The sequence below is a fragment of the Brassica napus genome, chromosome A9, assembly GCF_020379485.1.
Source record: "Brassica napus cultivar Da-Ae chromosome A9, Da-Ae, whole genome shotgun sequence".
NCBI lineage: Eukaryota > Viridiplantae > Streptophyta > Magnoliopsida > Brassicales > Brassicaceae > Brassica > Brassica napus.
In genome coordinates, this window is record NC_063442.1 from 7015330 (window position 1) to 7041275 (window position 25946).

Consider the following 25946-nt stretch of genomic DNA (forward strand, 5'->3'; position numbering starts at 1 on the left):
ACAAGAATCTATAATTAATCATGTTGGAAATAAACAACAAGAAGATGAAGAGGGATTTATGAATGATATAGAGGTACAAAACGCAGTAGAAGTATTAATACATACTTTAGATTTGGGTTGGATATTGAGAAGAGGTTAGATTTGGATATAGTTTGGATTGCTGTGTTTTGGCTTGATTTGTAATTTGGAAATATTTTTGGATACCTGCAAGGGAACATCTGTCAAGGTTATATTTTTCCACCATTTGACTCTGATTCCCGGAGGAGAGAATAAGGAATGTCTTGGAGAGCGATAGCAAGGGTTAAAATGCCATGAACATATCAATGGGATGCCCATGTCAATATGAAACCAAATTTGTTTAGAGGCCCACTTGGTGATCAAATACGTGTTCTTGTAGAATGGGTAGGAGGTCTTGAGTACTGGTCGGGGTAGATAGGATCTGCTGGTCCGTACCAATACCACCATTCGTGAACATCCCGGTATCGTCTTGTGCAGTTTTGATCAAAACTGAAGAACCAAGAGTCGGTAGGGTCTGAGTAAAAAAGGCTCGGAAAAAGGCATTTTTGTAATCGTATATTGTTGTTTGTTTGGTCTGTAGACGTCGATTTTATGATAGCCTGGGGTAGAAAAAGGTTTGTTGTATGATAATGTATTAAAACAAGGTCTGGTTTAGTAGAACAAATCGTAGGATTTGCAGGTTGAATAGTTGATGAGTTTGGGTTCGTCTTATCTTTGTAATAGTGATTTCTATAAGACTTAGAGTCTACTAGAATATACTCATGTTGGCCGGGGACTGTTCTTGTGATTCTATAGAAGACTCGATTAATGAGGTTTTGAGTTGGGTAAGTTACGGTTTAGTGTACTCGAGTCTTCATAAGGTGTCTTATTTATAGGTTTGGTGTAGTTAGTATATCTGGTTAGTGATTTTGGAATAGTCATTTGATCTTGTGTTTGGGTTACTGTAGATTATGTCCAGGTCCATACTTTGATACTATTTTCTGATTATTTTTTTGTGCTATTATTCTTTGTATAGTATTGATTTGTTGATTTTTTATTAAATTTATTATTTTTATGAAAATACTTAGTTTTTTATGCCTATGCTTTATCGTTTAATTCTTGATGGAGGGTTAAGTTGATTATAGCCATACTGATCACAGAATGATCCCATAGTTATTTTAAACTTAAATTTATCATTTCGTTTTTTATCTTTATGTTCTTGACATATAGCTAATCCTTCTTTCTTTATAAATGCGAATAATTGTCCGTAAGTAATCGTATTCCAAGGGATTGGTTGTCCTCCTGAATACTCTTTTAATTTACCAATTACTCTTTCTGCAAAGAAAGATGGTAATCCTGAGATAAACCGTTCTTTCCAAAATGCTTGATTACAATCGTTTCTTTGGAATATGTTTGTTATAAAAACATCCTTGTACCATTTAAAATCTCCTAATGTTGGACACCTTAAATTTGTTAATATAATTTTTTTACTTTCTAATTCTTCTTTAGGATTTCCAATAAAATGCATTGTTAAAGTATGTATTAATACTTCTACTGCGTTTTGTACTTCTATATCATTCATAAATCCTTCTTCATCTTCTTGTTGTTTTATTTCAACATGATTAATTATAGATTCTTGTGTAATTGCGTCTAATGAGTTATCCCACCAATATCTTAATGCTCCAGTAAATCCAGATACTAACAAAATGCATGATTGTTGATCATTATTTCCTCTACCTTTGTAAGCCATTGTAGCCATTACCATTTCTTGAAATAAATTTAGCATTTCATATTCTGATCGTCCATCTATATTCCATTCGTATATACTTTCTCCAGAGTATTCTTTACTAGTATATTTGTGATGTTCTTCAAATAATAAATCAGGTGGAGTATGCTAGGATAATATGGTTTTCTTGATTTATTTTTATTCGATTTATTTCTTGTATATCGTTTTCTGATTGTGAGGAGGTTTGGATAGATTCATTGTCATCTTCATCTATAGTGTTTATTCCTTTTCTTTATCTAACCTGTCTAATCTGGTCGAAATTGATTTTAAAATTTCATTTTCAGGAAATTTGATTTGTCTTGTTGTTGGTTTAAAGATTGGTAGGTCGTTGATGAGAAAGGGTGTTGAGTGTGTTGGTCTACTTTTCCTTTTTCATTAATATTATTTTATTATCAATGCTATCTATCTGTTTAGAAATTGTATGTAGTATTTGACTTTGATAATTGTTCTGTTGATATATAGATTTAATATCTTGCATTAACACTGGTTCTTTATCATCTTTGTTAGCTCCAGTTTTAAAGGGTGTAGCTAAAATTTGTCGGTTTAAAGTATTTATCTTTAAATCATTTAAGGTGGATGAATTGCTTTAATTTTATTTCCATCCACTTGTTCCCATACTTGGCTTAATGATACACTCGCATTAATCGTCTTGAATGGATAATTGATATTATGAGCTATTGAATAAATTTCAAACCATACGAAAAATGGAATATTCATTTCTTTTAGTATCATACAATCATACCATTTTTCTCTGTACTCATTGGTTTGTTGTTTAGAGAAAGTTTTAAAATACCAACTTCGTTTTTCTTCATTTCTTTTGAATAAAAGTCTTCTCTTATATATTGTTTATCAATTTCGTATTTTTTAGTTATAACATTTATTGATCTAAAATCTGATGGAGTTGGTGATGTTGGATATGCATCTTGATCTGGTTCTGCTATTGGTGCTTTAAATCTTATCGGTTCATCTTGTTTAGTATTTTGATTTACACTTTCCGTTTCTGAATTTGTACTGGATTGACCCGTACAATATTCAGAAAAAGAGGCTCTTGAATGATACGAACTTATTCTAGGTGGAAGTGGATCCCTATAAGATCCAAACCTTAATAATATTTTTCCGTCTTTCTGCTCAATTATTTTGGATATATTCTTTGCTCAAAATTTCTAGGCGGTTGAGTAATTTCAATTTTCCATTGATCTGGAATAGTTATTTCATCCCATTTTAATTGCTTTGGTGTGTATGTCGTTGTTGGTGTATCTTTACTATGGACTGCTAGAATTGTTGTTTCTCCTTTATCATTTTGTAATAGACATCTTGGGTTAAACTCAGAAGTTGATTGCTTAAAATAAACTCGATAAAGTAGAAGATATCCATGTCTTTCATTTTGAAATTTTATTTCAGGTAAATGTACATTTAAAGTTAAAGTATTGAGTATGGTTGGGTCATGCAAGCTTACTTGAAAGTTAGGGGCACAATTAAAATATACAGCACCATTGCATAAATTTGATTGTACTGCTCCTAAAAGAGAGTCTTCAAATTTTAAGAGAGTTTTATCTCTTAATAACATTAATATTGGCGAGTCTATACCTGTTCTTGATAAGGGTTTTATAGCAATTTGGATTAGACCAAAATGAATGTAATTAAATCCTTTTTGCTTATATTTTTCCAAAGCTAGAGAAGATAATAACTTAATTTCTTCAAATTCATTTTGTAGAGACAAAGTTTGCTCATGTTCTTTAATTGAATAAGCTGTTTTAAAATCAAAAGTTCCTATTTGATATATATGTTCTGGATTAATATGCGGTAAATGATCTCTTGATATTTCTTGATTAAACGTTGTTATTTTTGACATAATTTCTCTTGAGTTAATTGTTGAATTTGAAGAGGTTGATGCATTTTTTGATTTAAAAAGTTTTCTAAACGAAGACGCCATGATTTAATCTATATTTAAACTCATTACAGAAGAGATACTAACCGATTCTAATTGGACACAACTGAGGTTTACCAACGGTCTTACTGCCTTCTCTGGACTTGCTGCCTGGAACACCTACAGTAACAGTGTTTCTTTAGATGGTGAGGATCTTATGTTGACAAGTTTAAATTAGATTCATACACAGAAATCTTGTTTCTAAAACCCTTTAAACAAATTGCATCGTTTGAATAATCGTTTGGCTCTGATACCATTTTAATATAACGATTCCTTAATAATTTGTTTTAATTATTGTAACGTTATTACTATTTTGATATGCAAAATTTTGGAATTTGATATTTATAAGAATTTGAGCGTTGTACACAGAATATGATTAAAACTTACTTTTATTTATCTTGAGTTGTGATACAATCTTTGATACAAAATTACAAACTTAAAACTTAGAAAACACAGGAAATTTTAGAGAGAAGGGAGAGCTTTTAGAGAGTGAAGGTTTTTTCGAGAGTGAAATTTACTCGTGCCCTCTTCCTTGAACATAATTAAGTATTTATAGGCAAAGAGTGCTTGAATAAAGTCTTGCAACGTGTCGTCTTCTAGTGGTGCCGACACTTGATTTAATACGTGTTGAGTCTTGAGTGGTGCCGACAATTGCTGTCAAAAACTGTTGTTGTTTTGTGCAGAAGTCTTCGTGTGGGTCCCATGTAGGTCCCGCCATTGTCGGTTGGATTCTTTCTCGAAATTCTTGCATAGCTTTTCCGCGAGTCTTGTTATACAGATATACTCTGTATATTATTTTGTAGATAGTAGTAATAAAATACAGAGAAGAAAATACAGAAATAATGTACAGAGTCTACTAGAATATACTTAAAACCGAAATTGTAATATAGACATACTTTAGGTTTTTTTTTTTTTTTTTTTTTTTTTTTTTTTTTTTAATAATCGAAAATATATTATTATTATTATTATTATTTTTTTTTTTTTTTTTTATATATCATACGGATCTTGGCCTAACGGGCCGCCGTAAGGATCTTCAGGTTGCATAATGTCAACTTGTTGGTTGTCATCGTCTGTATCATCATGTTCCGCCTCAAATTGCGTCAGCATTTCGGCGATAAGTTTCTTCATTTTTTCCTTTCTTGATGATTTCTGGGAAGAGGAAGAGGTTGTTGAACTTGTTGGACTTGATGTTGGTCTTTTTTGTGGACTTGGATTTGTTTGGGATATTTGGGTTGGATTGAGAAGAGGTATAGATTTGGATATAGTTTGGATTGCTGTTTTGGCTTGATTTGTAATTTGGAAATATTTTTGGATACCTGCAAGGGAACATCTGTCAAGGTTATATTTTTCCCACCATTTGACTCTGAATTCCCGGAGGAGAGAATAAGGCATGTCTTGGAGAGCGATAGCAAGGGTAAAATGCCATGAACATATCCATGGGATGCCCATGTCAATATGAAACCAAATTTTGTTTAGAGGCCCAACTGGTTGATCAAATACGTGTTTCTTGTAGAATGGGTAGGAGGTCTTGAGTACTTGGTCGGGGTAGATCGGATCTGCTGGTCCGTACCAATACCACCATTCGTTGAACCATCCCGGTATCGTCTTTGTGCAGTTTTGATCAAAACTGAAGAACCAAGAGTGGTCATAGGGTCTGAGTAAAAAGGCTCGGAAAAAGGCATTTTTGTAATCGGTATAGGTGTAGCCGTCGATATGATAGCCTGGGGTAGAAAAAGGTTTTGTTGTATGATGATGTATAAAACCAAGGTCTTGGGTAGAACAAATTCGTAGGAATTTGCAGGTTGAATAGTTGATGAGGTTTGGGTTCGTCTTGTCTTTGTAATGGGTGATTTCTATAGACTTAGAGTCTACTAGAATATACTCATGTTGGCCAGGGACTGTCCTCGTAGAAGACTCGATTGATGAAGGTTTTGAGTTGGGTAAGGTTTACTGGTTTAGTGTATGGGGTCGTCATAAGGTGTTGCTTATAAGGTTTGGTGTAGTAGACTGGTTTAGTGTTTGGAGTAGTGTTTGAGGTTGTGTTTGGGGTTGCTGTAGATGATTGTGCTTCCATCTTTGATGACTTTTCAGAGACTGCTTTTGAATAAGATAGAGGAGGATATTCAGCTAATGCTGAGTAAGGGTTTGGAGTTAAAGTCCTTCCTTGGAGATGTGGTTGGTTTTTGATATAATCTGAGGCTGTCATCGGCTTTTTCATCTTCTGGTCACTCATTTTGAATATCTTGTTGTTGTTGATTATCTGTGGATTTTCCCTGCAAATATTCTCTTGTTAGAAAGTCGGGTAAAGAATTTTTTTCTCCTTTAATATATTGAATATCGAAATCGAAAACGGATAATATTGCTTGCCATCTAGCAAATATTTGTTTTGATACTAGGTTTTTGACATCTTTTTGTAATATTTCTTTTGCTGATTTGCAATCTACTCTTAGTAAAAACCTTTTGTTGATTAAGTCATCTTGGAATTTTGAGATACAATTAACAATTGAGAGAACTTCTTTCTTTACTGTTGAATAATGCTTTTGTGGTCCTAACCAGACTCCTGAATGGAATCGAACTATAGATTCTTGTTTTGATTGTGGTAATTTTTGCTTAAGAATTCCTCCATAACCTATTTCTGAAGCATCAGTTTCAACTATCATGTCAGCTTCAGGATTTGGTATGGAAAGGCATGGAAGAGTTTTAACCTTTTGCTTAACTTGTTTGACTAAAAGGGTATGTTGATTAGTCCATGGTTTTGGATTCTTTTGTAACCGTTGAAATAATGGTTGAATTGTTTTCCTAAGATTGGGTAAGAAGTCTGAAACATAGTTTAGACATCCTAAAAATCTTTGTAATTGGGTCTTTTCTCTTAACTCGTCAGGAAATTTATCTGCGAATTCAATTGATCTTGAAATAGGTGTGATTGTTCCTTGATATATATTATGTCCTAAAAATCTTATTTTTGTTTGGAATAAAGAAATTTTCTTGGCTGATATAACTAATCCATGTTTTTTTACTATACTGAGGAATGTGTTTAAGTGACTAATGTGTTGGTCTATTGTAGTGGAGTATACTAACACGTCATCTATGTAGACAATTGTAAATTTTGAATAATTATTGAATATATCATTCATTATATGTTGAAATTCAGAAGGTGCGTTTTTAAGACCAAAAGGCATTACATTCCATTCATAATGTCCGAATGGTACGGTAAATGCTGTTTTATATTTATCTTTTTCGGCAATTTGTATTTGCCAAAAGCCACTTTTCATGTCAAATTTTGAATAAATTTTTGCATTATAAAGTCGTTTTAATAAATCTCTTTTGTTAGGTATTGGATATCGTATCCATTGTAATACATCATTTAATGGTTTATAATTTATTACTAATCTTGGTATCCCACGTTCTTTTTCAGCTTGATTATTTACATAAAAGGCCGAACAGCTCCAGGGAGATTTGGATGACCTGATTAATTTTTTGTCTAATAAATCATTTATTTCCTTTTTACAGTGTTCTAATAACTCCTTATTCATTTGAATAGGTCTTGCTTTAGTTGGTATATTTCTTTCGTTAAACTCTTTTATATATGGGAGTTCAACTGTATGTTGTTTTCTTTCCCAGAAAGCGTTTGGCAATTCTGAACAGATTTGGTTTAATATATCGTTTTCAATAGCTTTTATCTTGCTTATTATGTAAGGCATCTTAAGTTGTTCTTCTATTTTTTGTATGCTATTTCATTTTGTAGATATTGTATATGATTTTGTTTCCCTTTTATTAAATTAATTGTTTTTTGAATAGAATTTTGTTGTAAGCTTAGTATTTCTTTGGTTTTCATAGGAGATAAGAATTCAAATGATAATTTTGTTCCTACTACTTTTGTGGTTACTCCTATTTCTGTTACTTTGAATGGATATATTTGAGTAAAAAATGGAGTTCCTAATATTATTTCTTGTGTTAAGTTTTTTACTAGAATAAATTAATTTTTGAAGCAATATCCTTGGTTACATATTTTTGCACATGATAGTTTATATTGTACCTTTAAATTTATCTTGCGCTATGCAGAAGTCTTATCCTAATAAATAGTTAAAAGTGGAAGAGAATAGTAGAATCGCTTCAGCCAAAGGTTGCTTAAAGGCCAAAGATTCGAAGGTTTCTTTTCTTATATTTTTATTAAAATTCTGTAAATTGTTTTAGTAGTGTCCACTGGACGATGATGTGTAAAATATCATATAGATTTTGAGAAAAATTCAAAAAATTAGACAATACTGTTTTAATGCATAGTTGAATCATTTAATAACATATGATGAAGTTCAAAGAGGTTTGGAACCTTTGTTGTCTCCGTTTCTCTAGGGAATAACAATTTTATAGTGGTTAGTCCAATGATTTAGGGAGTATTTGCAGTTTTGCTAAATTAATGGATAAAAAATTAGAACGATGTCCATGTCCCATGAAAAGGGGTTTATCATAAATTAATACAAATGTATAATGTGGTTATAAATTTTAAAACGAATTAAAAGATTATATGCTTCATATATAGATCATTTACCGAAAACTCACTATTTTCGTAGGGGTACCGAAAACTTCATCACATTAATTTTGAGAAAAATTCAAAAAATTTGACAATACTGTTTTAATGCATAGTTGAATCATTTAATAACATATGAGGAATTTCAAAGAGGTTTGGAACCTTTGTTGTCTCCGTTTCTCTAGGGAGTAGCACTTTTATAGTGGTTAGTCAAATGATTTAGGGAGTATTTGTAGTTTTGCTAAATTAATGTGTTTTAATTTCCATTTAATTTGTTTAAAGGTTCTTATTCTTTGTGTAGAACGATGTCCATGTCCCATGAAAAGGGGTTTATCATAAATTAATACAAATGTATAACGTGGTTATAAATTTTAAAACGAATTAAAAGATTATATGCTTCATATATAGATCATTTACCGAAAACTCACTATTTTCGTAGGGGTACCGAAAACTTCATCACATTAATTTTGAGAAAAATTCAAAAAATTTGACAATACTGTTTTAATGCATAGTTGAATCATTTAATAACATATGAGGAATTTCAAAGAGGTTTGGAACCTTTGTTGTCTCCGTTTCTCTAGGGAGTAGCACTTTTATAGTGGTTAGTCAAATGATTTAGGGAGTATTTGCAGTTTTGCTAAATTAATAGATAAAAAAATAGAACGATGTCCATGTACCATGAAAAGGATTTTATCATAAATTAATACAAATGTATAATGTGGTAATAAATTTTAAAACGAATTAAAAATATATGCTTCATATATAGAGCATTTACCGAAAACTCACTATTTTCGTAGGGGGGTACACATAGATTTTGAGAAAAAATCAAAAAATTTAAGAATACTGTTTTAATACATATTTGAATCATGTAATAAAATATGATGAAGTTCAAAGAGGTTTGGAACCTTTGTTGTCTCCGTTTCTCTAGGGAATAGCAATTTTATAGTGGTTAGTCCAATGATTTAGAGAGTATTTGCAGTTTTGCTAAATTAATGGATAAAAAATTAAAACGATGTCCATGTACCATGAAAAGGAGTTTATCATAAATTAATACAAATGTATAATGTGGTTATAAATTTTAAAATGAATTAAAAGATTATAGGCTTCATATATAGAGCATTTACCGAAAACTCACTATTTTCGTAGGGGGGTACATATAGATTTTGAGAAAAATTCAAAAAATTTGACAATACTGTTTTAATGCATAGTTGAATCATTTAATAACATATGATGAAGTTCAAAGAGGTTTGGAACCTTTGTTGTCTCCGTTTCTCTAGGGAATAGCAATTTTATAGTGGTTAGTCCAATGATTTAGGGAGTATTTGCAGTTTTGCTAAATTAATTGATAAAAAATTAGAACGATGTCCATGTACCATGAAAAGGAGTTTATCATAAATTAATACAAATGTATAATGTGGTTATAAATTTTAAAACGAATTAAAAGATTATAGGCTTCATATATAGAGCATTTACCGAAAACTCACTATTTTCGTAGGGGGGGTACACATAGATTTTGAGAAAAATTCAAAAAATTTGACAATACTGTTTTAATGCATAGTTGAATCATTTAATAACATATGATGAAGTTCAAAGAGGTTTGGAACCTTTGTTGTCTCCGTTTCTCTAGGGAATAGCAATTTTATAGTGGTTAGTCCAATGATTTAGGGAGTATTTGCAGTTTTGCTAAATTAATGGATAAAAATTAGAACGATGTCCATGTACCATGAAAAGGAGTTTATCATAAATTAATACAAATGTATAATGTGGTTATAAATTTTAAAACGAATTAAAAGATTATAGGCTTCATATATAGAGCATTTACCGAAAACTCACTATTTTCGTAGGGGGGTACACATAGATTTTGAGAAAAATTCAAAAAATTTAAGAATACTGTTTTAATACATATTTGAATCATGTAATAAAATATGATGAAGTTCAAAGAGGTTTGGAACCTTTGTTGTCTCCGTTTCTCTAGGGAATAGCAATTTTATAGTGGTTAGTCCAATGATTTAGGGAGTATTTGCAGTTTTGCTAAATTAATGGATAAAAAATTAGAACGATGTCCATGTACCATGAAAAGAAGTTTATCATAAATTAATACAAATGTATAATGTGGTTATAAATTTTAAAACGAATTAAAAGATTATAGGCTTCATATATAGAGCATTTACCGAAAACTCACTATTTTCGTAGGGGGGTACACATAATTTTGAGAAAAATTCAAAAAATTTGACAATACTGTTTTAATGCATAGTTGAATCATTTAATAACATATGATGAATTTCAAAGAGGTTTGGAACCTTTGTTGTCTCCGTTTCTCTAGGGAATAGCAATTTTATAGTGGTTAGTCCAATGATTTAGGGAGTATTTGCAGTTTTGCTAAATTAATGGATAAAAAATTAGAACGATGTCCATGTACCATGAAAAGGATTTTATCATAAATTAATACAAATGTATAATGTGGTTATAAATTTTAAAACGAATTAAAAGATTATAGGCTTCATATATAGAGCATTTACCGAAAACTCACTATTTTCGTAGGGGGTACACATAGATTTTGAGAAAAATTCAAAAAATTTGAGAATACTGTTTTAATACATATTTGAATCATGTAATAAAATATGATGAAGTTCAAAGAGGTTTGGAACCTTTGTTGTCTCCGTTTCTCTAGGTAATAGCAATTTTATAGTGGTTAGTCCAATGATTTAGGGAGTATTTGCAGTTTTGCTAAATTAATGGATAAAAATTAGAACGATGTCCATGTACCATGAAAAGGAGTTTATCATAATTAATACAAATGTATAATGTGGTTATAAATTTTAAAACGAATTAAAAGATTATAGGCTTCATATATATATATATCATTTACCGAAAACTCACTATTTTCGTAGGGGGTACACATAGATTTTGAGAAAAATTCAAAAAATTTGAGAATACTGTTTTAATGCATAGTTGAATCATGTAATAACATATGATGAAGTTCAAAGAGGTTTGGAACCTTTGTTGTCTCCGTTTCTCTAGGGAATAGCAATTTTATAGTGGTTAGTCCAATGATTTAGGGAGTATTTGCAGTTTTGCTAAATTAATGGATAAAAAATTAGAACGATGTCCATGTACCATGAAAAGGAGTTTATCATAAATTAATACAAATGTATAATGTGGTTATAAATTTTAAAACGAATTAAAAGATTATAGGCTTCATATATAGAGCATTTACCGAAAACTCACTATTTTCGTAGGGGGGTACACATAGATTTTGAGAAAAATTCAAAAAATTTGACAATACTGTTTTAATGCATAGTTGAATCATGTAATAACATATGATGAAGTTCAAAGAGGTTTGGAACCTTTGTTGTCTCCGTTTCTCTAGGGAATAGCAATTTTATAGTGGTTAGTCCAATGATTTAGGGAGTATTTGCAGTTTTGCTAAATTAATTGATAAAAAATTAGAACGATGTCCATGTACCATGAAAAGGAGTTTATCATAAATTAATACAAATGTATAATGTGGTTATAAATTTTAAAACGAATTAAAAGATTATAGGCTTCATATATAGAGCATTTACCGAAAACTCACTATTTTCGTAGGGGGGTACACATAGATTTTGAGAAAAATTCAAAAAATTTGACAATACTGTTTTAATGCATAGTTGAATCATGTAATAACATATGATGAAGTTCAAAGAGGTTTGGAACCTTTGTTGTCTCCGTTTCTCTAGGGAATAGCAATTTTATAGTGGTTAGTCCAATGATTTAGGGAGTATTTGCAGTTTTGCTAAATTAATGGATAAAAAATTAGAACGATGTCCATGTACCATGAAAAGGAGTTTATCATAAATTAATACAAATGTATAATGTGGTTATAAATTTTAAAACGAATTAAAAGATTATAGGCTTCATATATAGAGCATTTACCGAAAACTCACTATTTTCGTAGGGGGGTACACATAGATTTTGAGAAAAATTCAAAAAATTTGAGAATACTGTTTTAATACATATTTGAATCATGTAATAAAATATGATGAAGTTCAAAGAGGTTTGGAACCTTTGTTGTCTCCGTTTCTCTAGGGAATAGCAATTTTATAGTGGTTAGTCCAATGATTTAGGGAGTATTTGCAGTTTTGCTAAATTAATGGATAAAAATTAGAACGATGTCCATGTACCATGAAAAGGAGTTTATCATAAATTAATACAAATGTATAATGTGGTTATAAATTTTAAAACGAATTAAAAGATTATAGGCTTCATATATAGAGCATTTACCGAAAACTCACTATTTTCGTAGGGGGGTACACATAGATTTTGAGAAAAATTCAAAAAATTTGAGAATACTGTTTTAATACATATTTGAATCATGTAATAAAATATGATGAAGTTCAAAGAGGTTTGGAACCTTTGTTGTCTCCGTTTCTCTAAGGAATAGCAATTTTATAGTGGTTAGTCCAATGATTTAGGGAGTATTTACAGTTTTGCTAAATTAATTGATAAAAAATTAGAACGATGTCCATGTACCATGAAAAGAAGTTTATCATAAATTAATACAAATGTATAATGTGGTTATAAATTTTAAAACGAATTAAAAGATTATAGGCTTCATATATAGAGCATTTACCGAAAACTCACTATTTTCGTAGGGGGGTACACATAGATTTTGAGAAAAATTCAAAAAATTTGACAATACTGTTTTAATACATATTTGAATCATGTAATAAAATATGATGAAGTTCAAAGAGGTTTGGAACCTTTGTTGTCTCCGTTTCTCTAAGGAATAGCAATTTTATAGTGGTTAGTCCAATGATTTAGGGAGTATTTACAGTTTTGCTAAATTAATTGATAAAAAATTAGAACGATGTCCATGTACCATGAAAATGAGTTTATCATAAATTAATACAAATGTATAATGTGGTTATAAATTTTAAAACGAATTAAAAGATTATAGGCTTCATATATAGAGCATTTACCGAAAACTCACTATTTTCGTAGGGGGTTACACATAGATTTTGAGAAAAATTCAAAAAATTTGACAATACTGTTTTAATGCATAGTTGAATCATGTAATAACATATGATGAAGTTCAAAGAGGTTTGGAACCTTTGTTGTCTCCGTTTCTCTAGGGAATAGCAATTTTATAGTGGTTAGTCCAATGATTTAGGGAGTATTTGCAGTTTTGCTAAATTAATGGATAAAAAATTAGAACGATGTCCATGTACCATGAAAAGAAGTTTATCATACATTAATACAAAGGTATAATGTGGTTTTAAATTTTAAAACAAATTTAAAGATTATAGGCTTCATATATAGAGCATTTACCGAAAACTCACTATTTTCGTAGGGGGGTACACATAGATTTTGAGAAAAATTCAAAAAATTTGAGAATACTGTTTTAATACATATTTGAATCATGTAATAACATATGATGAAGTTCAAAGAGGTTTGGAACCTTTGTTGTCTCCGTTTCTCTAGGGAATAGCAATTTTATAGTGGTTAGTCCAATGATTTAGGGAGTATTTGCAGTTTTGCTAAATTAATGGATAAAAAATTAGAACGATGTCCATGTACCATGAAAAGAAGTTTATCATACATTAATACAAATGTATAATGTGGTTTTAAATTTTAAAACAAATTTAAAGATTATAGGCTTCATATATAGAGCATTTACCGAAAACTCACTATTTTCGTAGGGGGGTACACATAGATTTTGAGAAAAATTCAAAAAATTTGAGAATACTGTTTTAATACATATTTGAATCATGGAATAACATATGATGAAGTTCAAAGAGGTTTGGAACCTTTGTTGTCTCCGTTTCTCTAGGGAATAGCAATTTTATAGTGGTTAGTCCAATGATTTAGGGAGTATTTGCAGTTTTGCTAAATTAATGGATAAAAAATTAGAACGATGTCCATGTACCATGAAAAGGAGTTTATCATAAATTAATACAAATGTATAATGTGGTTATAAATTTTAAAACGAATTAAAAGATTATAGGCTTCATATATAGAGCATTTACCGAAAACTCACTATTTTCGTAGGGGGGTACACATAGATTTTGAGAAAAATTCAAAAAATTTGAGAATACTGTTTTAATACATATTTGAATCATGTAATAAAATATGATGAAGTTCAAAGAGGTTTGGAACCTTTGTTGTCTCCGTTTCTCTAGGGAATAGCAATTTTATAGTGGTTAGTCCAATGATTTAGGGAGTATTTGCAGTTTTGCTAAATTAATGGATAAAAAATTAGAACGATGTCCATGTACCATGAAAAGAAGTTTATCATACATTAATACAAATGTATAATGTGGTTATAAATTTTAAAACGAATTAAAAGATTATAGGCTTCATATATAGAGCATTTACCGAAAACTCACTATTTTCGTAGGGGGTACACATAGATTTTGAGAAAAATTCAAAAAATTTGACAATACTGTTTTAATACATAGTTGAATCATGTAATAACATATGATGAAGTTCAAAGAGGTTTGGAACCTTTGTTGTCTCCGTTTCTCTAGGGAATAGCAATTTTATAGTGGTTAGTCCAATGATTTAGGGAGTATTTGCAGTTTTGCTAAATTAATTGATAAAAAATTAGAACGATGTCCATGTACCATGAAAAGGAGTTTATCATAAATTAATACAAATGTATAATGTGGTTATAAATTTTAAAACGAATTAAAAGATTATAGGCTTCATATATAGAGCATTTACCGAAAACTCACTATTTTCGTAGGGGGGTACACATAGATTTTGAGAAAAATTCAAAAAATTTGAGAATACTGTTTTAATACATATTTGAATCATGTAATAAAATATGATGAAGTTCAAAGAGGTTTGGAACCTTTGTTGTCTCCGTTTCTCTAGGGAATAGCAATTTTATAGTGGTTAGTCCAATGATTTAGGGAGTATTTGCAGTTTTGCTAAATTAATGGATAAAAAATTAGAACGATGTCCATGTACCATGAAAAGAGTTTATCATAAATTAATACAAATGTATAATGTGGTTATAAATTTTAAAACGAATTAAAAGATTATAGGCTTCATATATAGAGCATTTACCGAAAACTCACTATTTTCGTAGGGGGGTACACATAGATTTTGAGAAAAATTCAAAAAATTTGACAATACTGTTTTAATACATAGTTGAATCATGTAATAACATATGATGAAGTTCAAAGAGGTTTGGAACCTTTGTTGTCTCCGTTTCTCTAGGGAATAGCAATTTTATAGTGGTTAGTCCAATGATTTAGGGAGTATTTGCAGTTTTGCTAAATTAATGGATAAAAAATTAGAACGATGTCCATGTACCATGAAAAGAAGTTTATCATACATTAATACAAATGTATAATGTGGTTTTAAATTTTAAAACAAATTTAAAGATTATAGGCTTCATATATAGAGCATTTACCGAAAACTCACTATTTTCGTAGGGGGGTACACATAGATTTTGAGAAAAATTCAAAAAATTTGAGAATACTGTTTTAATACATATTTGAATCATGTAATAACATATGATGAAGTTCAAAGAGGTTTGGAACCTTTGTTGTCTCCGTTTCTCTAGGGAATAGCAATTTTATAGTGGTTAGTCCAATGATTTAGGGAGTATTTGCAGTTTTGCTAAATTAATGGATAAAAAATTAGAACGATGTCCATGTACCATGAAAAGAAGTTTATCATACATTAATACAAAGGTATAATGTGGTTTTAAATTTTAAAACAAATTTAAAGATTATAGGCTTCATATATAGAGCATTTACCGAAAACTCACTATTTTCGTAGGGGGGTACACATAGATTTTGAGAAAAATTCAAAAAATTTGAGAATACTGTTTTAATACATATTTGAATCATGTAATAACATATGATGAAGTTCAAAGAGGTTTGGAACCTTTGTTGTCTCCGTTTCTCTAGGGAATAGCAATTTTATAGTGGTTAGTCCAATGATTTAGGGAGTATTTGCAGTTTTGCTAAATTAATGGATAAAAAATTAGAACGATGTCCATGTACCATGAAAAGGAGTTTATCATAAATTAATACAAATGTATAATGTGGTTATAAATTTTAAAACGAATTAAAAGATTATAGGCTTCATATATAGAGCATTTACCGAAAACTCACTATTTTCGTAGGGGGGTACACATAGATTTTGAGAAAAATTCAAAAAATTTGAGAATACTGTTTTAATACATATTTGAATCATGTAATAAAATATGATGAAGTTCAAAGAGGTTTGGAACCTTTGTTGTCTCCGTTTCTCTAGGGAATAGCAATTTTATAGTGGTTAGTCCAATGATTTAGGGAGTATTTGCAGTTTTGCTAAATTAATGGATAAAAAATTAGAACGATGTCCATGTACCATGAAAAGAAGTTTATCATACATTAATACAAATGTATAATGTGGTTATAAATTTTAAAACGAATTAAAAGATTATAGGCTTCATATATAGAGCATTTACCGAAAACTCACTATTTTCGTAGGGGGTACACATAGATTTTGAGAAAAATTCAAAAAATTTGACAATACTGTTTTAATGCATAGTTGAATCATGTAATAACATATGATGAAGTTCAAAGAGGTTTGGAACCTTTGTTGTCTCCGTTTCTCTAGGAATAGCAATTTTATAGTGGTTAGTCCAATGATTTAGGGAGTATTTGCAGTTTTGCTAAATTAATTGATAAAAATTAGAACGATGTCCATGTACCATGAAAAGGAGTTTATCATAAATTAATACAAATGTATAATGTGGTTATAAATTTTAAAACGAATTAAAAGATTATAGGCTTCATATATAGAGCATTTACCGAAAACTCACTATTTTCGTAGGGGGGGGTACACATAGATTTTGAGAAAAATTCAAAAAAATTGAGAATACTGTTTTAATACATATTTGAATCATGTAATAAAATATGATGAAGTTCAAAGAGGTTTGGAACCTTTGTTGTCTCCGTTTCTCTAGGGAATAGCAATTTTATAGTGGTTAGTCCAATGATTTAGGGAGTATTTGCAGTTTTGCTAAATTAATGGATAAAAAATTAGAACGATGTCCATGTACCATGAAAAGGAGTTTATCATAAATTAATACAAATGTATAATGTGGTTATAAATTTTAAAACGAATTAAAAGATTATAGGCTTCATATATAGAGCATTTACCGAAAACTCACTATTTTCGTAGGGGGGTACACATAGATTTTGAGAAAAATTCAAAAAATTTGAGAATACTGTTTTAATACATATTTGAATCATGTAATAAAATATGATGAAGTTCAAAGAGGTTTGGAACCTTTGTTGTCTCCGTTTCTCTAAGGAATAGCAATTTTATAGTGGTTAGTCCAATGATTTAGGGAGTATTTACAGTTTTGCTAAATTAATTGATAAAAAATTAGAACGATGTCCATGTACCATGAAAAGAAGTTTATCATAAATTAATACAAATGTATAATGTGGTTATAAATTTTAAAACGAATTAAAAGATTATAGGCTTCATATATAGAGCATTTACCGAAAACTCACTATTTTCGTAGGGGGGTACACATAGATTTTGAGAAAAATTCAAAAAATTTGAGAATACTGTTTTAATACATATTTGAATCATGTAATAAAATATGATGAAGTTCAAAGAGGTTTGGAACCTTTGTTGTCTCCGTTTCTCTAAGGAATAGCAATTTTATAGTGGTTAGTCCAATGATTTAGGGAGTATTTACAGTTTTGCTAAATTAATTGATAAAAAATTAGAACGATGTCCATGTACCATGAAAAGAAGTTTATCATAAATTAATACAAATGTATAATGTGGTTATAAATTTTAAAACGAATTAAAAGATTATAGGCTTCATATATAGAGCATTTACCGAAAACTCACTATTTTCGTAGGGGGGTACACATAGATTTTGAGAAAAATTCAAAAAATTTGAGAATACTGTTTTAATACATATTTGAATCATGTAATAAAATATGATGAAGTTCAAAGAGGTTTGGAACCTTTGTTGTCTCCGTTTCTCTAAGGAATAGCAATTTTATAGTGGTTAGTCCAATGATTTAGGGAGTATTTACAGTTTTGCTAAATTAATTGATAAAAATTAGAACGATGTCCATGTACCATGAAAAGGAGTTTATCATAAATTAATACAAATGTATAATGTGGTTATAAATTTTAAAACGAATTAAAAGATTATAGGCTTCATATATAGAGCATTTACCGAAAACTCACTATTTTCGTAGGGGGTACACATAGATTTTGAGAAAAATTCAAAAAAATTGAGAATACTGTTTTAATACATATATGAATCATGGAATAACATATGATGAAGTTCAAAGAGGTTTGGAACCTTTGTTGTCTCCGTTTCTCTAGGGAATAGCAATTTTATAGTGTTAGTCCAATGATTTAGGGAGTATTTGCAGTTTTGCTAAATTAATGGATAAAAAATTAGAACGATGTCCATGTACCATGAAAAGAAGTTTATCATACATTAATACAAATGTATAATGTGGTTTTAAATTTTAAAACAAATTTAAAGATTATAGGCTTCATATATAGAGCATTTACCGAAAACTCACTATTTTCGTAGGGGGGTACACATAGATTTTGAGAAAAATTCAAAAAATTTGAGAATACTGTTTTAATGCATATTTGAATCATGTAATAACATATGATGAAGTTCAAAGAGGTTTGGAACCTTTGTTGTCTCCGTTTCTCTAGGGAATAGCAATTTTATAGTGGTTAGTCCAATGATTTAGGGAGTATTTACAGTTTTGCTAAATTAATTGATAAAAAATTTGAAAGATGTCCATGTACCATGAAAAGAAGTTTATCATAAATTAATACAAATATATAATGTGGTTATAAATTTTAAAACGAATCATTTACCGAAAACACACTATTTTCGTAGGGGGGTACACATAGATTTTGAGAAAAATTCAAAAAATTTGAGAATACTGTTTTAATACATATTTGAATCATGTAATAAAATATGATGAAGTTCAAAGAGGTTTGGAACCTTTGTTGTTTCCGTTTCTCTAAGGAATATCAATTTTATAGTGGTTAGTCCAATGATTTAGGGAGTATTTACAGTTTTGCTAAATTAATTGATAAAAAATTAGAACGATGTCCATGTACCATGAAAAGGAGTTTATCATAAATTAATACAAATGTATAATGTGGTTATAAATTTTAAAACGAATTAAAAGATTATAGGCTTCATATATAGAGCATTTACCGAAAACTCACTATTTTCGTAGGGGGTACACATAGATTTTGAGAAAAATTCAAAAAATCTGAGAATACTGTTTTAATACATATATGAATCATGGAATAACATATGATGAAGTTCAAAGAGGTTTGGAACCTTTGTTGTCTCCGTTTCTCTAGGGAATAGCAATTTTATAGTGGTTAGTCCAATGATTTAGAGAGTATTTGCAGTTTTGCTAAATTAATGGATAAAAAATTAGAACGATGTCCATGTACCATGAAAAGAAGTTTATCATACATTAATACAAATTTATAATTTGGTTTTAAATTTTAGAACAAATTTAAAGATTATAGGCTTCATATATAGAGCATTTACCGAAAACTCACTATTTTCGTAGGGGGGTACACATAGATTTTGAGAAAAATTCAAAAAATTTGAGAATACTGTTTTAATACATATTTGAATCATGTAATAAAATATGATGAAGTTTAAAGAGGTTTGGAACCTTTGTTGTCTCCGTTTCTCTAAGGAATAGCAATTTTATAGTGGTTAGTCCAATGATTTAGGGAGTATTTACAGTTTTGCTAAATTAATTGATAAAAAATTAGAACGATGTCCATGTACCATGAAAAGGAGTTTATCATAAATTAATACAAATGTATAATGTGGTTATAAATTTTAAAACAATTAAAAGATTATAGGCTTCATATATAGAGCATTTACCGAAAACTCACTATTTTCGTAGGGGTTACACATAGATTTTGAAAAAAATTCAAAAAAATTGAGAATACTGTTTTAATACATATTTGAATCATGTAATAAAATATGATGAAGTTCAAAGAGGTTTGGAACCTTTGTTGTCTCCGTTTCTCTAAGGAATATCAATTTTATAGTGGTTAGTCTAATGATTTAGGGAGTATTTACAGTTTTGCTAAATTAATTGATAAAAAATTAGAACGATGTCCATGTACCATGAAAAGGAGTTTATCATAAATTAATACAAATGTATAATGTGGTTATAAATTTTAAAACGAATTAAAAGATTATAGGCTTCATATATAGAGCATTTACCGAAAACTCACTATTTTCGTAGGGGGGTACACATAGATTTTGAGAAAAATTCAAAAAATTTAGAATACTCTTTTAATACATATTTGAATCATGTAATAAAATATGATGAAGTTCAAAGAGGTTTGGAACCTTTGTTGTTTCCGTTTCTCTAAGGAATAGCAATTTTATAGTGGTTAGTCCAATGATTTAGAGAGTATATACAGTTTTGCTAAATAAATTGATAAAAAATTGGAACGATGTCCATGTACCATGAAAAGAAGTTTATCATACATTAATACAAAGGTATAATGTGGTTTTAAATTTTAAAACGAATTAAAAGATTATAGGCTTCATATATAGAGCATTTACCGAAAACTCACTATTTTCGTAGGGGGGTACACATAGATTTTGAGAAAAAATAAAAAATTTGAGAATACTGTTTTAATACATATTTGAATCATGTAATAAAATATGATGAAGTTCAAAGAGGTTTGGAACCTTTGTTGTCTCCGTTTCTCTAAGCAATAGCAATTTTATAGTGGTTAGTCCAATGATTTAGGGAGTATTTACAGTTTTGCTAAGTTAATTGATAAAAAATTAGAACGATGTCCATGTACCATGAAAAGGAGTTTATCATAAATTAATACAAATGTATAATGTGGTTATAAATTTTAAAACGAATTAAAAGATTATAGGCTTCATATATAAAGCATTTACCGAAAACTCACTATTTTCGTAGGGGGGGGTACACATAGATTTTGAGAAGAATTCAAAAAATTTGAGAATACTGTTTTAATACATATTTGAATCATGTAATAAAATATGATGAAGTTTAAAGAGGTTTGGAACCTTTGTTGTCTCCGTTTCTCTAAGGAATAGCAATTTTATAGTGGTTAGTCCAATGATTTAGGGAGTATTTACAGTTTTGCTAAATTAATTGATAAAAAGTTAGAACGATGTCCATGTACCATGAAAAGGAGTTTATCATAAATTAATACAAATTTATAATGTGGTTATAAATTTTAAAACATATTAAAAGATTATAGGCTTCATATATAGAGCATTTACCGAAAACTCACTATTTTTGTAGGGGTTAACACATAGATTTTGAAAAAAATTCAAAAAATTTGAGAATACTGTTTTAATACATATTTGAATCATGTAATAAAATATGATGAAGTTCAAAGAGGTTTGGAACCTTTGTTGACTCCGTTTCTCTAAGGAATATCAATTTTATAGTGGTTAGTCCAATGATTTAGGGAGTATTTACAGTTTTGCTAAATTAATTGATAAAAAATTAGAACGATGTCCATGTACCATAAAAAGGAGTTTATCATAAATTAATACAAATGTATAATATGGTTATAAATTTTAAAACAAATTAAAAGATTATAGGCTTCATATATAGAGCATTTACCGAAAACTCACTATTTTCGTAAGGGGGTACACATAGATTTTGAGAAAAATTCGAAAAATTTGAGAATACTGTTTTAATACATATTTGAATCATATAATAAAATATGATGAAGTTCAAAGAGGTTTGGAACCTTTGTTGTTTCCGTTTCTCTAAGAAATATCAATTTTATAGTGGTTAGTCCAATGATTTAGGGATTACAGTTTTGCTAAATTAATTGATAAAAAATTAGACAAATGTCCATGTACCATGAAAAGGAGTTTATCATAAATTAATACAAATGTATAATGTGGTTATAAATTTTAAAACGAATTAAAAGATTATAGGCTTCATATATAGAGCATTTACCGAAAACTCACTATTTTCGTAGGGGGGTACACATAGATTTTGAAAAATTTTTGAAAAATTTGAGAATACTGTTTTAATACATATTTGAATCATGTAATAAAATATGATGAAGTTCAAAGAGGTTTGTAACCTTTGTTGTCTCCGTTTCTCTAGAGAATAGCAATTTTATAGTGGTTAGTCCAATGATTTAAGGAGTAATTGCAGTTTTGCTAAATTAATGAATAAAAAATTAGAACGATGTCCATGTACCATGAAAAGAAGTTTATCATAAATTAATACAAATGTATAATGTGATTATAAATTTTAAAACGAATTAAAAGATTATAGGTTTCATATATAGAGCATTTACCGAAAACTCACTATTTTCGTAAGTTGTTGCGATTAGATTGTGATTAGCTTTTGTCCCATCTTGGCTGTTATGTCTTTGCATTCTTTGATGGTATTCTAGTCTACAGTTCAATAGAGGCAGCGCATGTTCAACATTTAGGATAAAATTCCAGAGAAGCACCAACTCAGTACGTATAACAATGACTTTAATGTTTAGAGGTAAAATTGATGACTGAACACACTATATTATTTTACATAAGAATAAGGAATGCTTTTTCTTTCTTTTCCTACTCATTTCTTTTTGCATAGAAAATTATAGAACAAAATTGTTCTTTATTAAATTTGATAAAAAGTAATCATTCATCTTCGTTTCTACTACTTTATTCATATTTGTTCCTAGTATTTCTATAATAGTTATTCTTTGCTTGAATGTTTTTATAGTGGTTACGAGTTAAACACTAAGTAATAGATTATATGTTTTTTTTTGTAATAAACACATGAACAAAAAAATTAGTTTTATATTGTACTTTTCTTTTAATAGGGTAGATTAATATTATATATATATATATTAAAATTTAATAAACTATAATTATCTTACATACCAAACTCACATTAAACACATACAACTTTATATATTAAAATTGACTGATCATAGACTAGAGTCAAATAACACACGTAGAAGATTTTTGGGGTTAATGGCAACTTTTTTTTTTTGGGGTTAATGGCAACTTGCCAAGTAAACTCATAAACCACAACATCTAAATAATGTAGATGAAGATCTACCATAAATATAAAAATTTAGACCTTTACCACCGACAAGTTCATCTCGGACGCGACAAAGTTTTCACACTTGGCGACGGCTCTTACACTCTCTATAAGCTCGTTTGTTCTTCCCTCTTCGGACAATATCTGCAACAGCTCTTCCGTGTTTATGACCAGCTTCACTTTCCATATATCACCTTTGTTTCTCATGCGCTTCCTCGTCTTCTTCTTCTCCTTATGTCGGGTCTTTCTTGAAAATACGTTTGTGTACGATCTCTTCAACACTCTGTGGTTGTAATCCAGAGACATTCCATACGGAGTTATCATTGGCAAGGACTCGCTGTTGGATCTCACATGACAGTTTCCGACAGAAGTCTTCAACTCGTTGGAGCCTGCTGCGATGGGGGAGAAGAACTCTAGAACTCCACTGTCCGGTTTTATGACTTTGGTAGGTAAGTACTCTTCCACGTTGCCTAACCCTCCGAATAAACAGTTCCCCATGCCTTACAGTGAGAGAGTGAGAGATTTCCTTACAGTGGTTCTTATTAATAGAAAGATGAGACCAACTATGTGAACTCTAAAGCCGCGTACATCAAAGGAAAAACACAGTGGAATCTTCTTTGCTTTTGATATTTGAATACTCTATAGCTTGCTTTTTTTTTTGAGTAATGCTATTAGTGTGAGTTCGTTTAGTGTATGAACATATAGTATATTCAAGTGACAATAACATAAACCAGCCTCCATATTGTCATCCATTTTATATTTATATATATATCTTAAACTTGGTTTCCAAATCCTAAAAAGTAAGAAATAAGCAGATATCCATTGTGAGAGCATCTCCAAAAAGAAACTCTATTTTGAAGTTTTCAAAACTTTATATTTGAAGTTTAAAGGTGTTTTTCCAAAAGCAAAACTTCAAACTCAACTTCAAAACTATTTGTATTTTATAATATGGTCTTTATATTTGTCATAACTAATTTGAATTCATAAAACTTTTGTAAATAACTAGCGCATATATAAACGTATTACAACAATATTAATTAATAAAATAGACTATTAAAATATAAAATTTAAATAAAAATAACTTAATTAATATTAAACTTCAAAAAATACCTTATTCCATAAAATAATTTTTGTAATGCATATATGATCTATTAGTACATTTCAAAGTCAAAATAGCTCTCCTCATTTTTACTTTGTAGATTACGAGCTAAACTTGTTAAAATCGGGTGATATTGATACTTGTAAGTACATTAGATCGGAACAAGAAAATAAAAAAGAAACATAAAATATTGCTAGAAGATTAATTTATTTTCGATGATATTAATACTCGTGAATATATTCGATATGAATAAGAAAACATTGTATGAAGAAGACATCAAAAACAACAATAACAACCATCTTCAGTTACACAAAAAACATTGGACACTATTTGAAAATTTTGAAGGTTCCAGATCAAACTTACCTAACTATTAGTGTTGTTGTAAAATTTAAATTTGTGTAATAGTTATGTATTCATGTAATTTTTTGAAATCTTTTTTTTGTTAAGTTTCTTTTGAATATTATTGTTGCTTAAATCTAATTTTAAATATTTTAAATCTTATTTTAAAGTTTTATTTAATTTTATGTGTAAAATTGAAAATTTGTAACCAAAATTTTAAATATTTATGAGATATAATTTTTTTAAAGATTAAAACAATAAAAGAGAAAATATTTATGAATCATAAAGGTGATGTGTGATTGTAGGGACCAAAATGCAAATAAAAATGTGAAACTTCAAATTTGAAGTTTTGAAGAGTGGAACTCTATATTTGAAGTTTCACTACTCAAAACTTCAAATTTGAACTTTTGAAGTTTATTTCTGGAGAGCAAAAAACTTCATATTTGAATTTATAGAGTGTCTTTTGGAGATGCTCTGAGATGTACGTTTTAAGTAGATCACCAGATTTTTATCTATGTTTTTAAAGTATTGAAATTATTTTTAATATAATTTATTTATTATCTTTAACCCGTCTTGTATTTTTAACATATCTTGTCTTGATACAAATTTGTTTTAATATAATACAAAGAAATATACATGTATATTTAAAATAGATAGTGAAACATTTTTATTAAAATGAAATCTTTAAGAAAATATTGAAGTATATTTTTAGTTGTTATGTTTAAGAAATATTCAAATATTTTATGTTTTGACCAAAAAATAAAGACGACTCACTGTTAATTCTATTTAATAGATCAAAAAGTCATTAGACATTAAAAACATGCATAGATTTCTATAAGATCATTTTCTAATAACATTTTTCGTAATATACAATGTAAAATTAAGGTTATTTTTGTAAGTGTACTCCTGTTTTAGTACAACAAATGATTATATTTTATACAAAAATAAAAAACGATACATATTCCAAAAAATGGAGCTATAAAGGATAAGGCGACTCATTGTTAATTGTTTTTAATAGACCAAAGAAGAGAATAAGAGAATAAGTAAAAGTAATGGGTCCATTCCCCTTCTAAATCCCAAAATAACTAAATCAAAGAAAGAAAAGTCTGATTTTGGCGCCAGAAGCTAATTCTACAAAGAGGCATCGGTCGAAGTCTCTTTCCAACTTTCTCTTTAATCAAACGCAT

The 25946-nt window shown here is 29.2% G+C and overlaps 1 protein-coding gene across 1 annotated transcript; it reads right to left on the reverse strand.

Annotated features, from left to right (window-relative positions):
- Positions 1-23124: 23124 nt before the first annotated feature.
- On the reverse strand, positions 23125-24108 carry LOC106436350. The gene has a single exon (XM_013877312.3). The coding sequence runs from the start codon at positions 23817-23819 to the stop codon at positions 23355-23357; it is 465 nt and encodes a 154-aa protein (XP_013732766.1). The 5' UTR covers positions 23820-24108; the 3' UTR covers positions 23125-23354.
- Positions 24109-25946: the final 1838 nt, after the last annotated feature.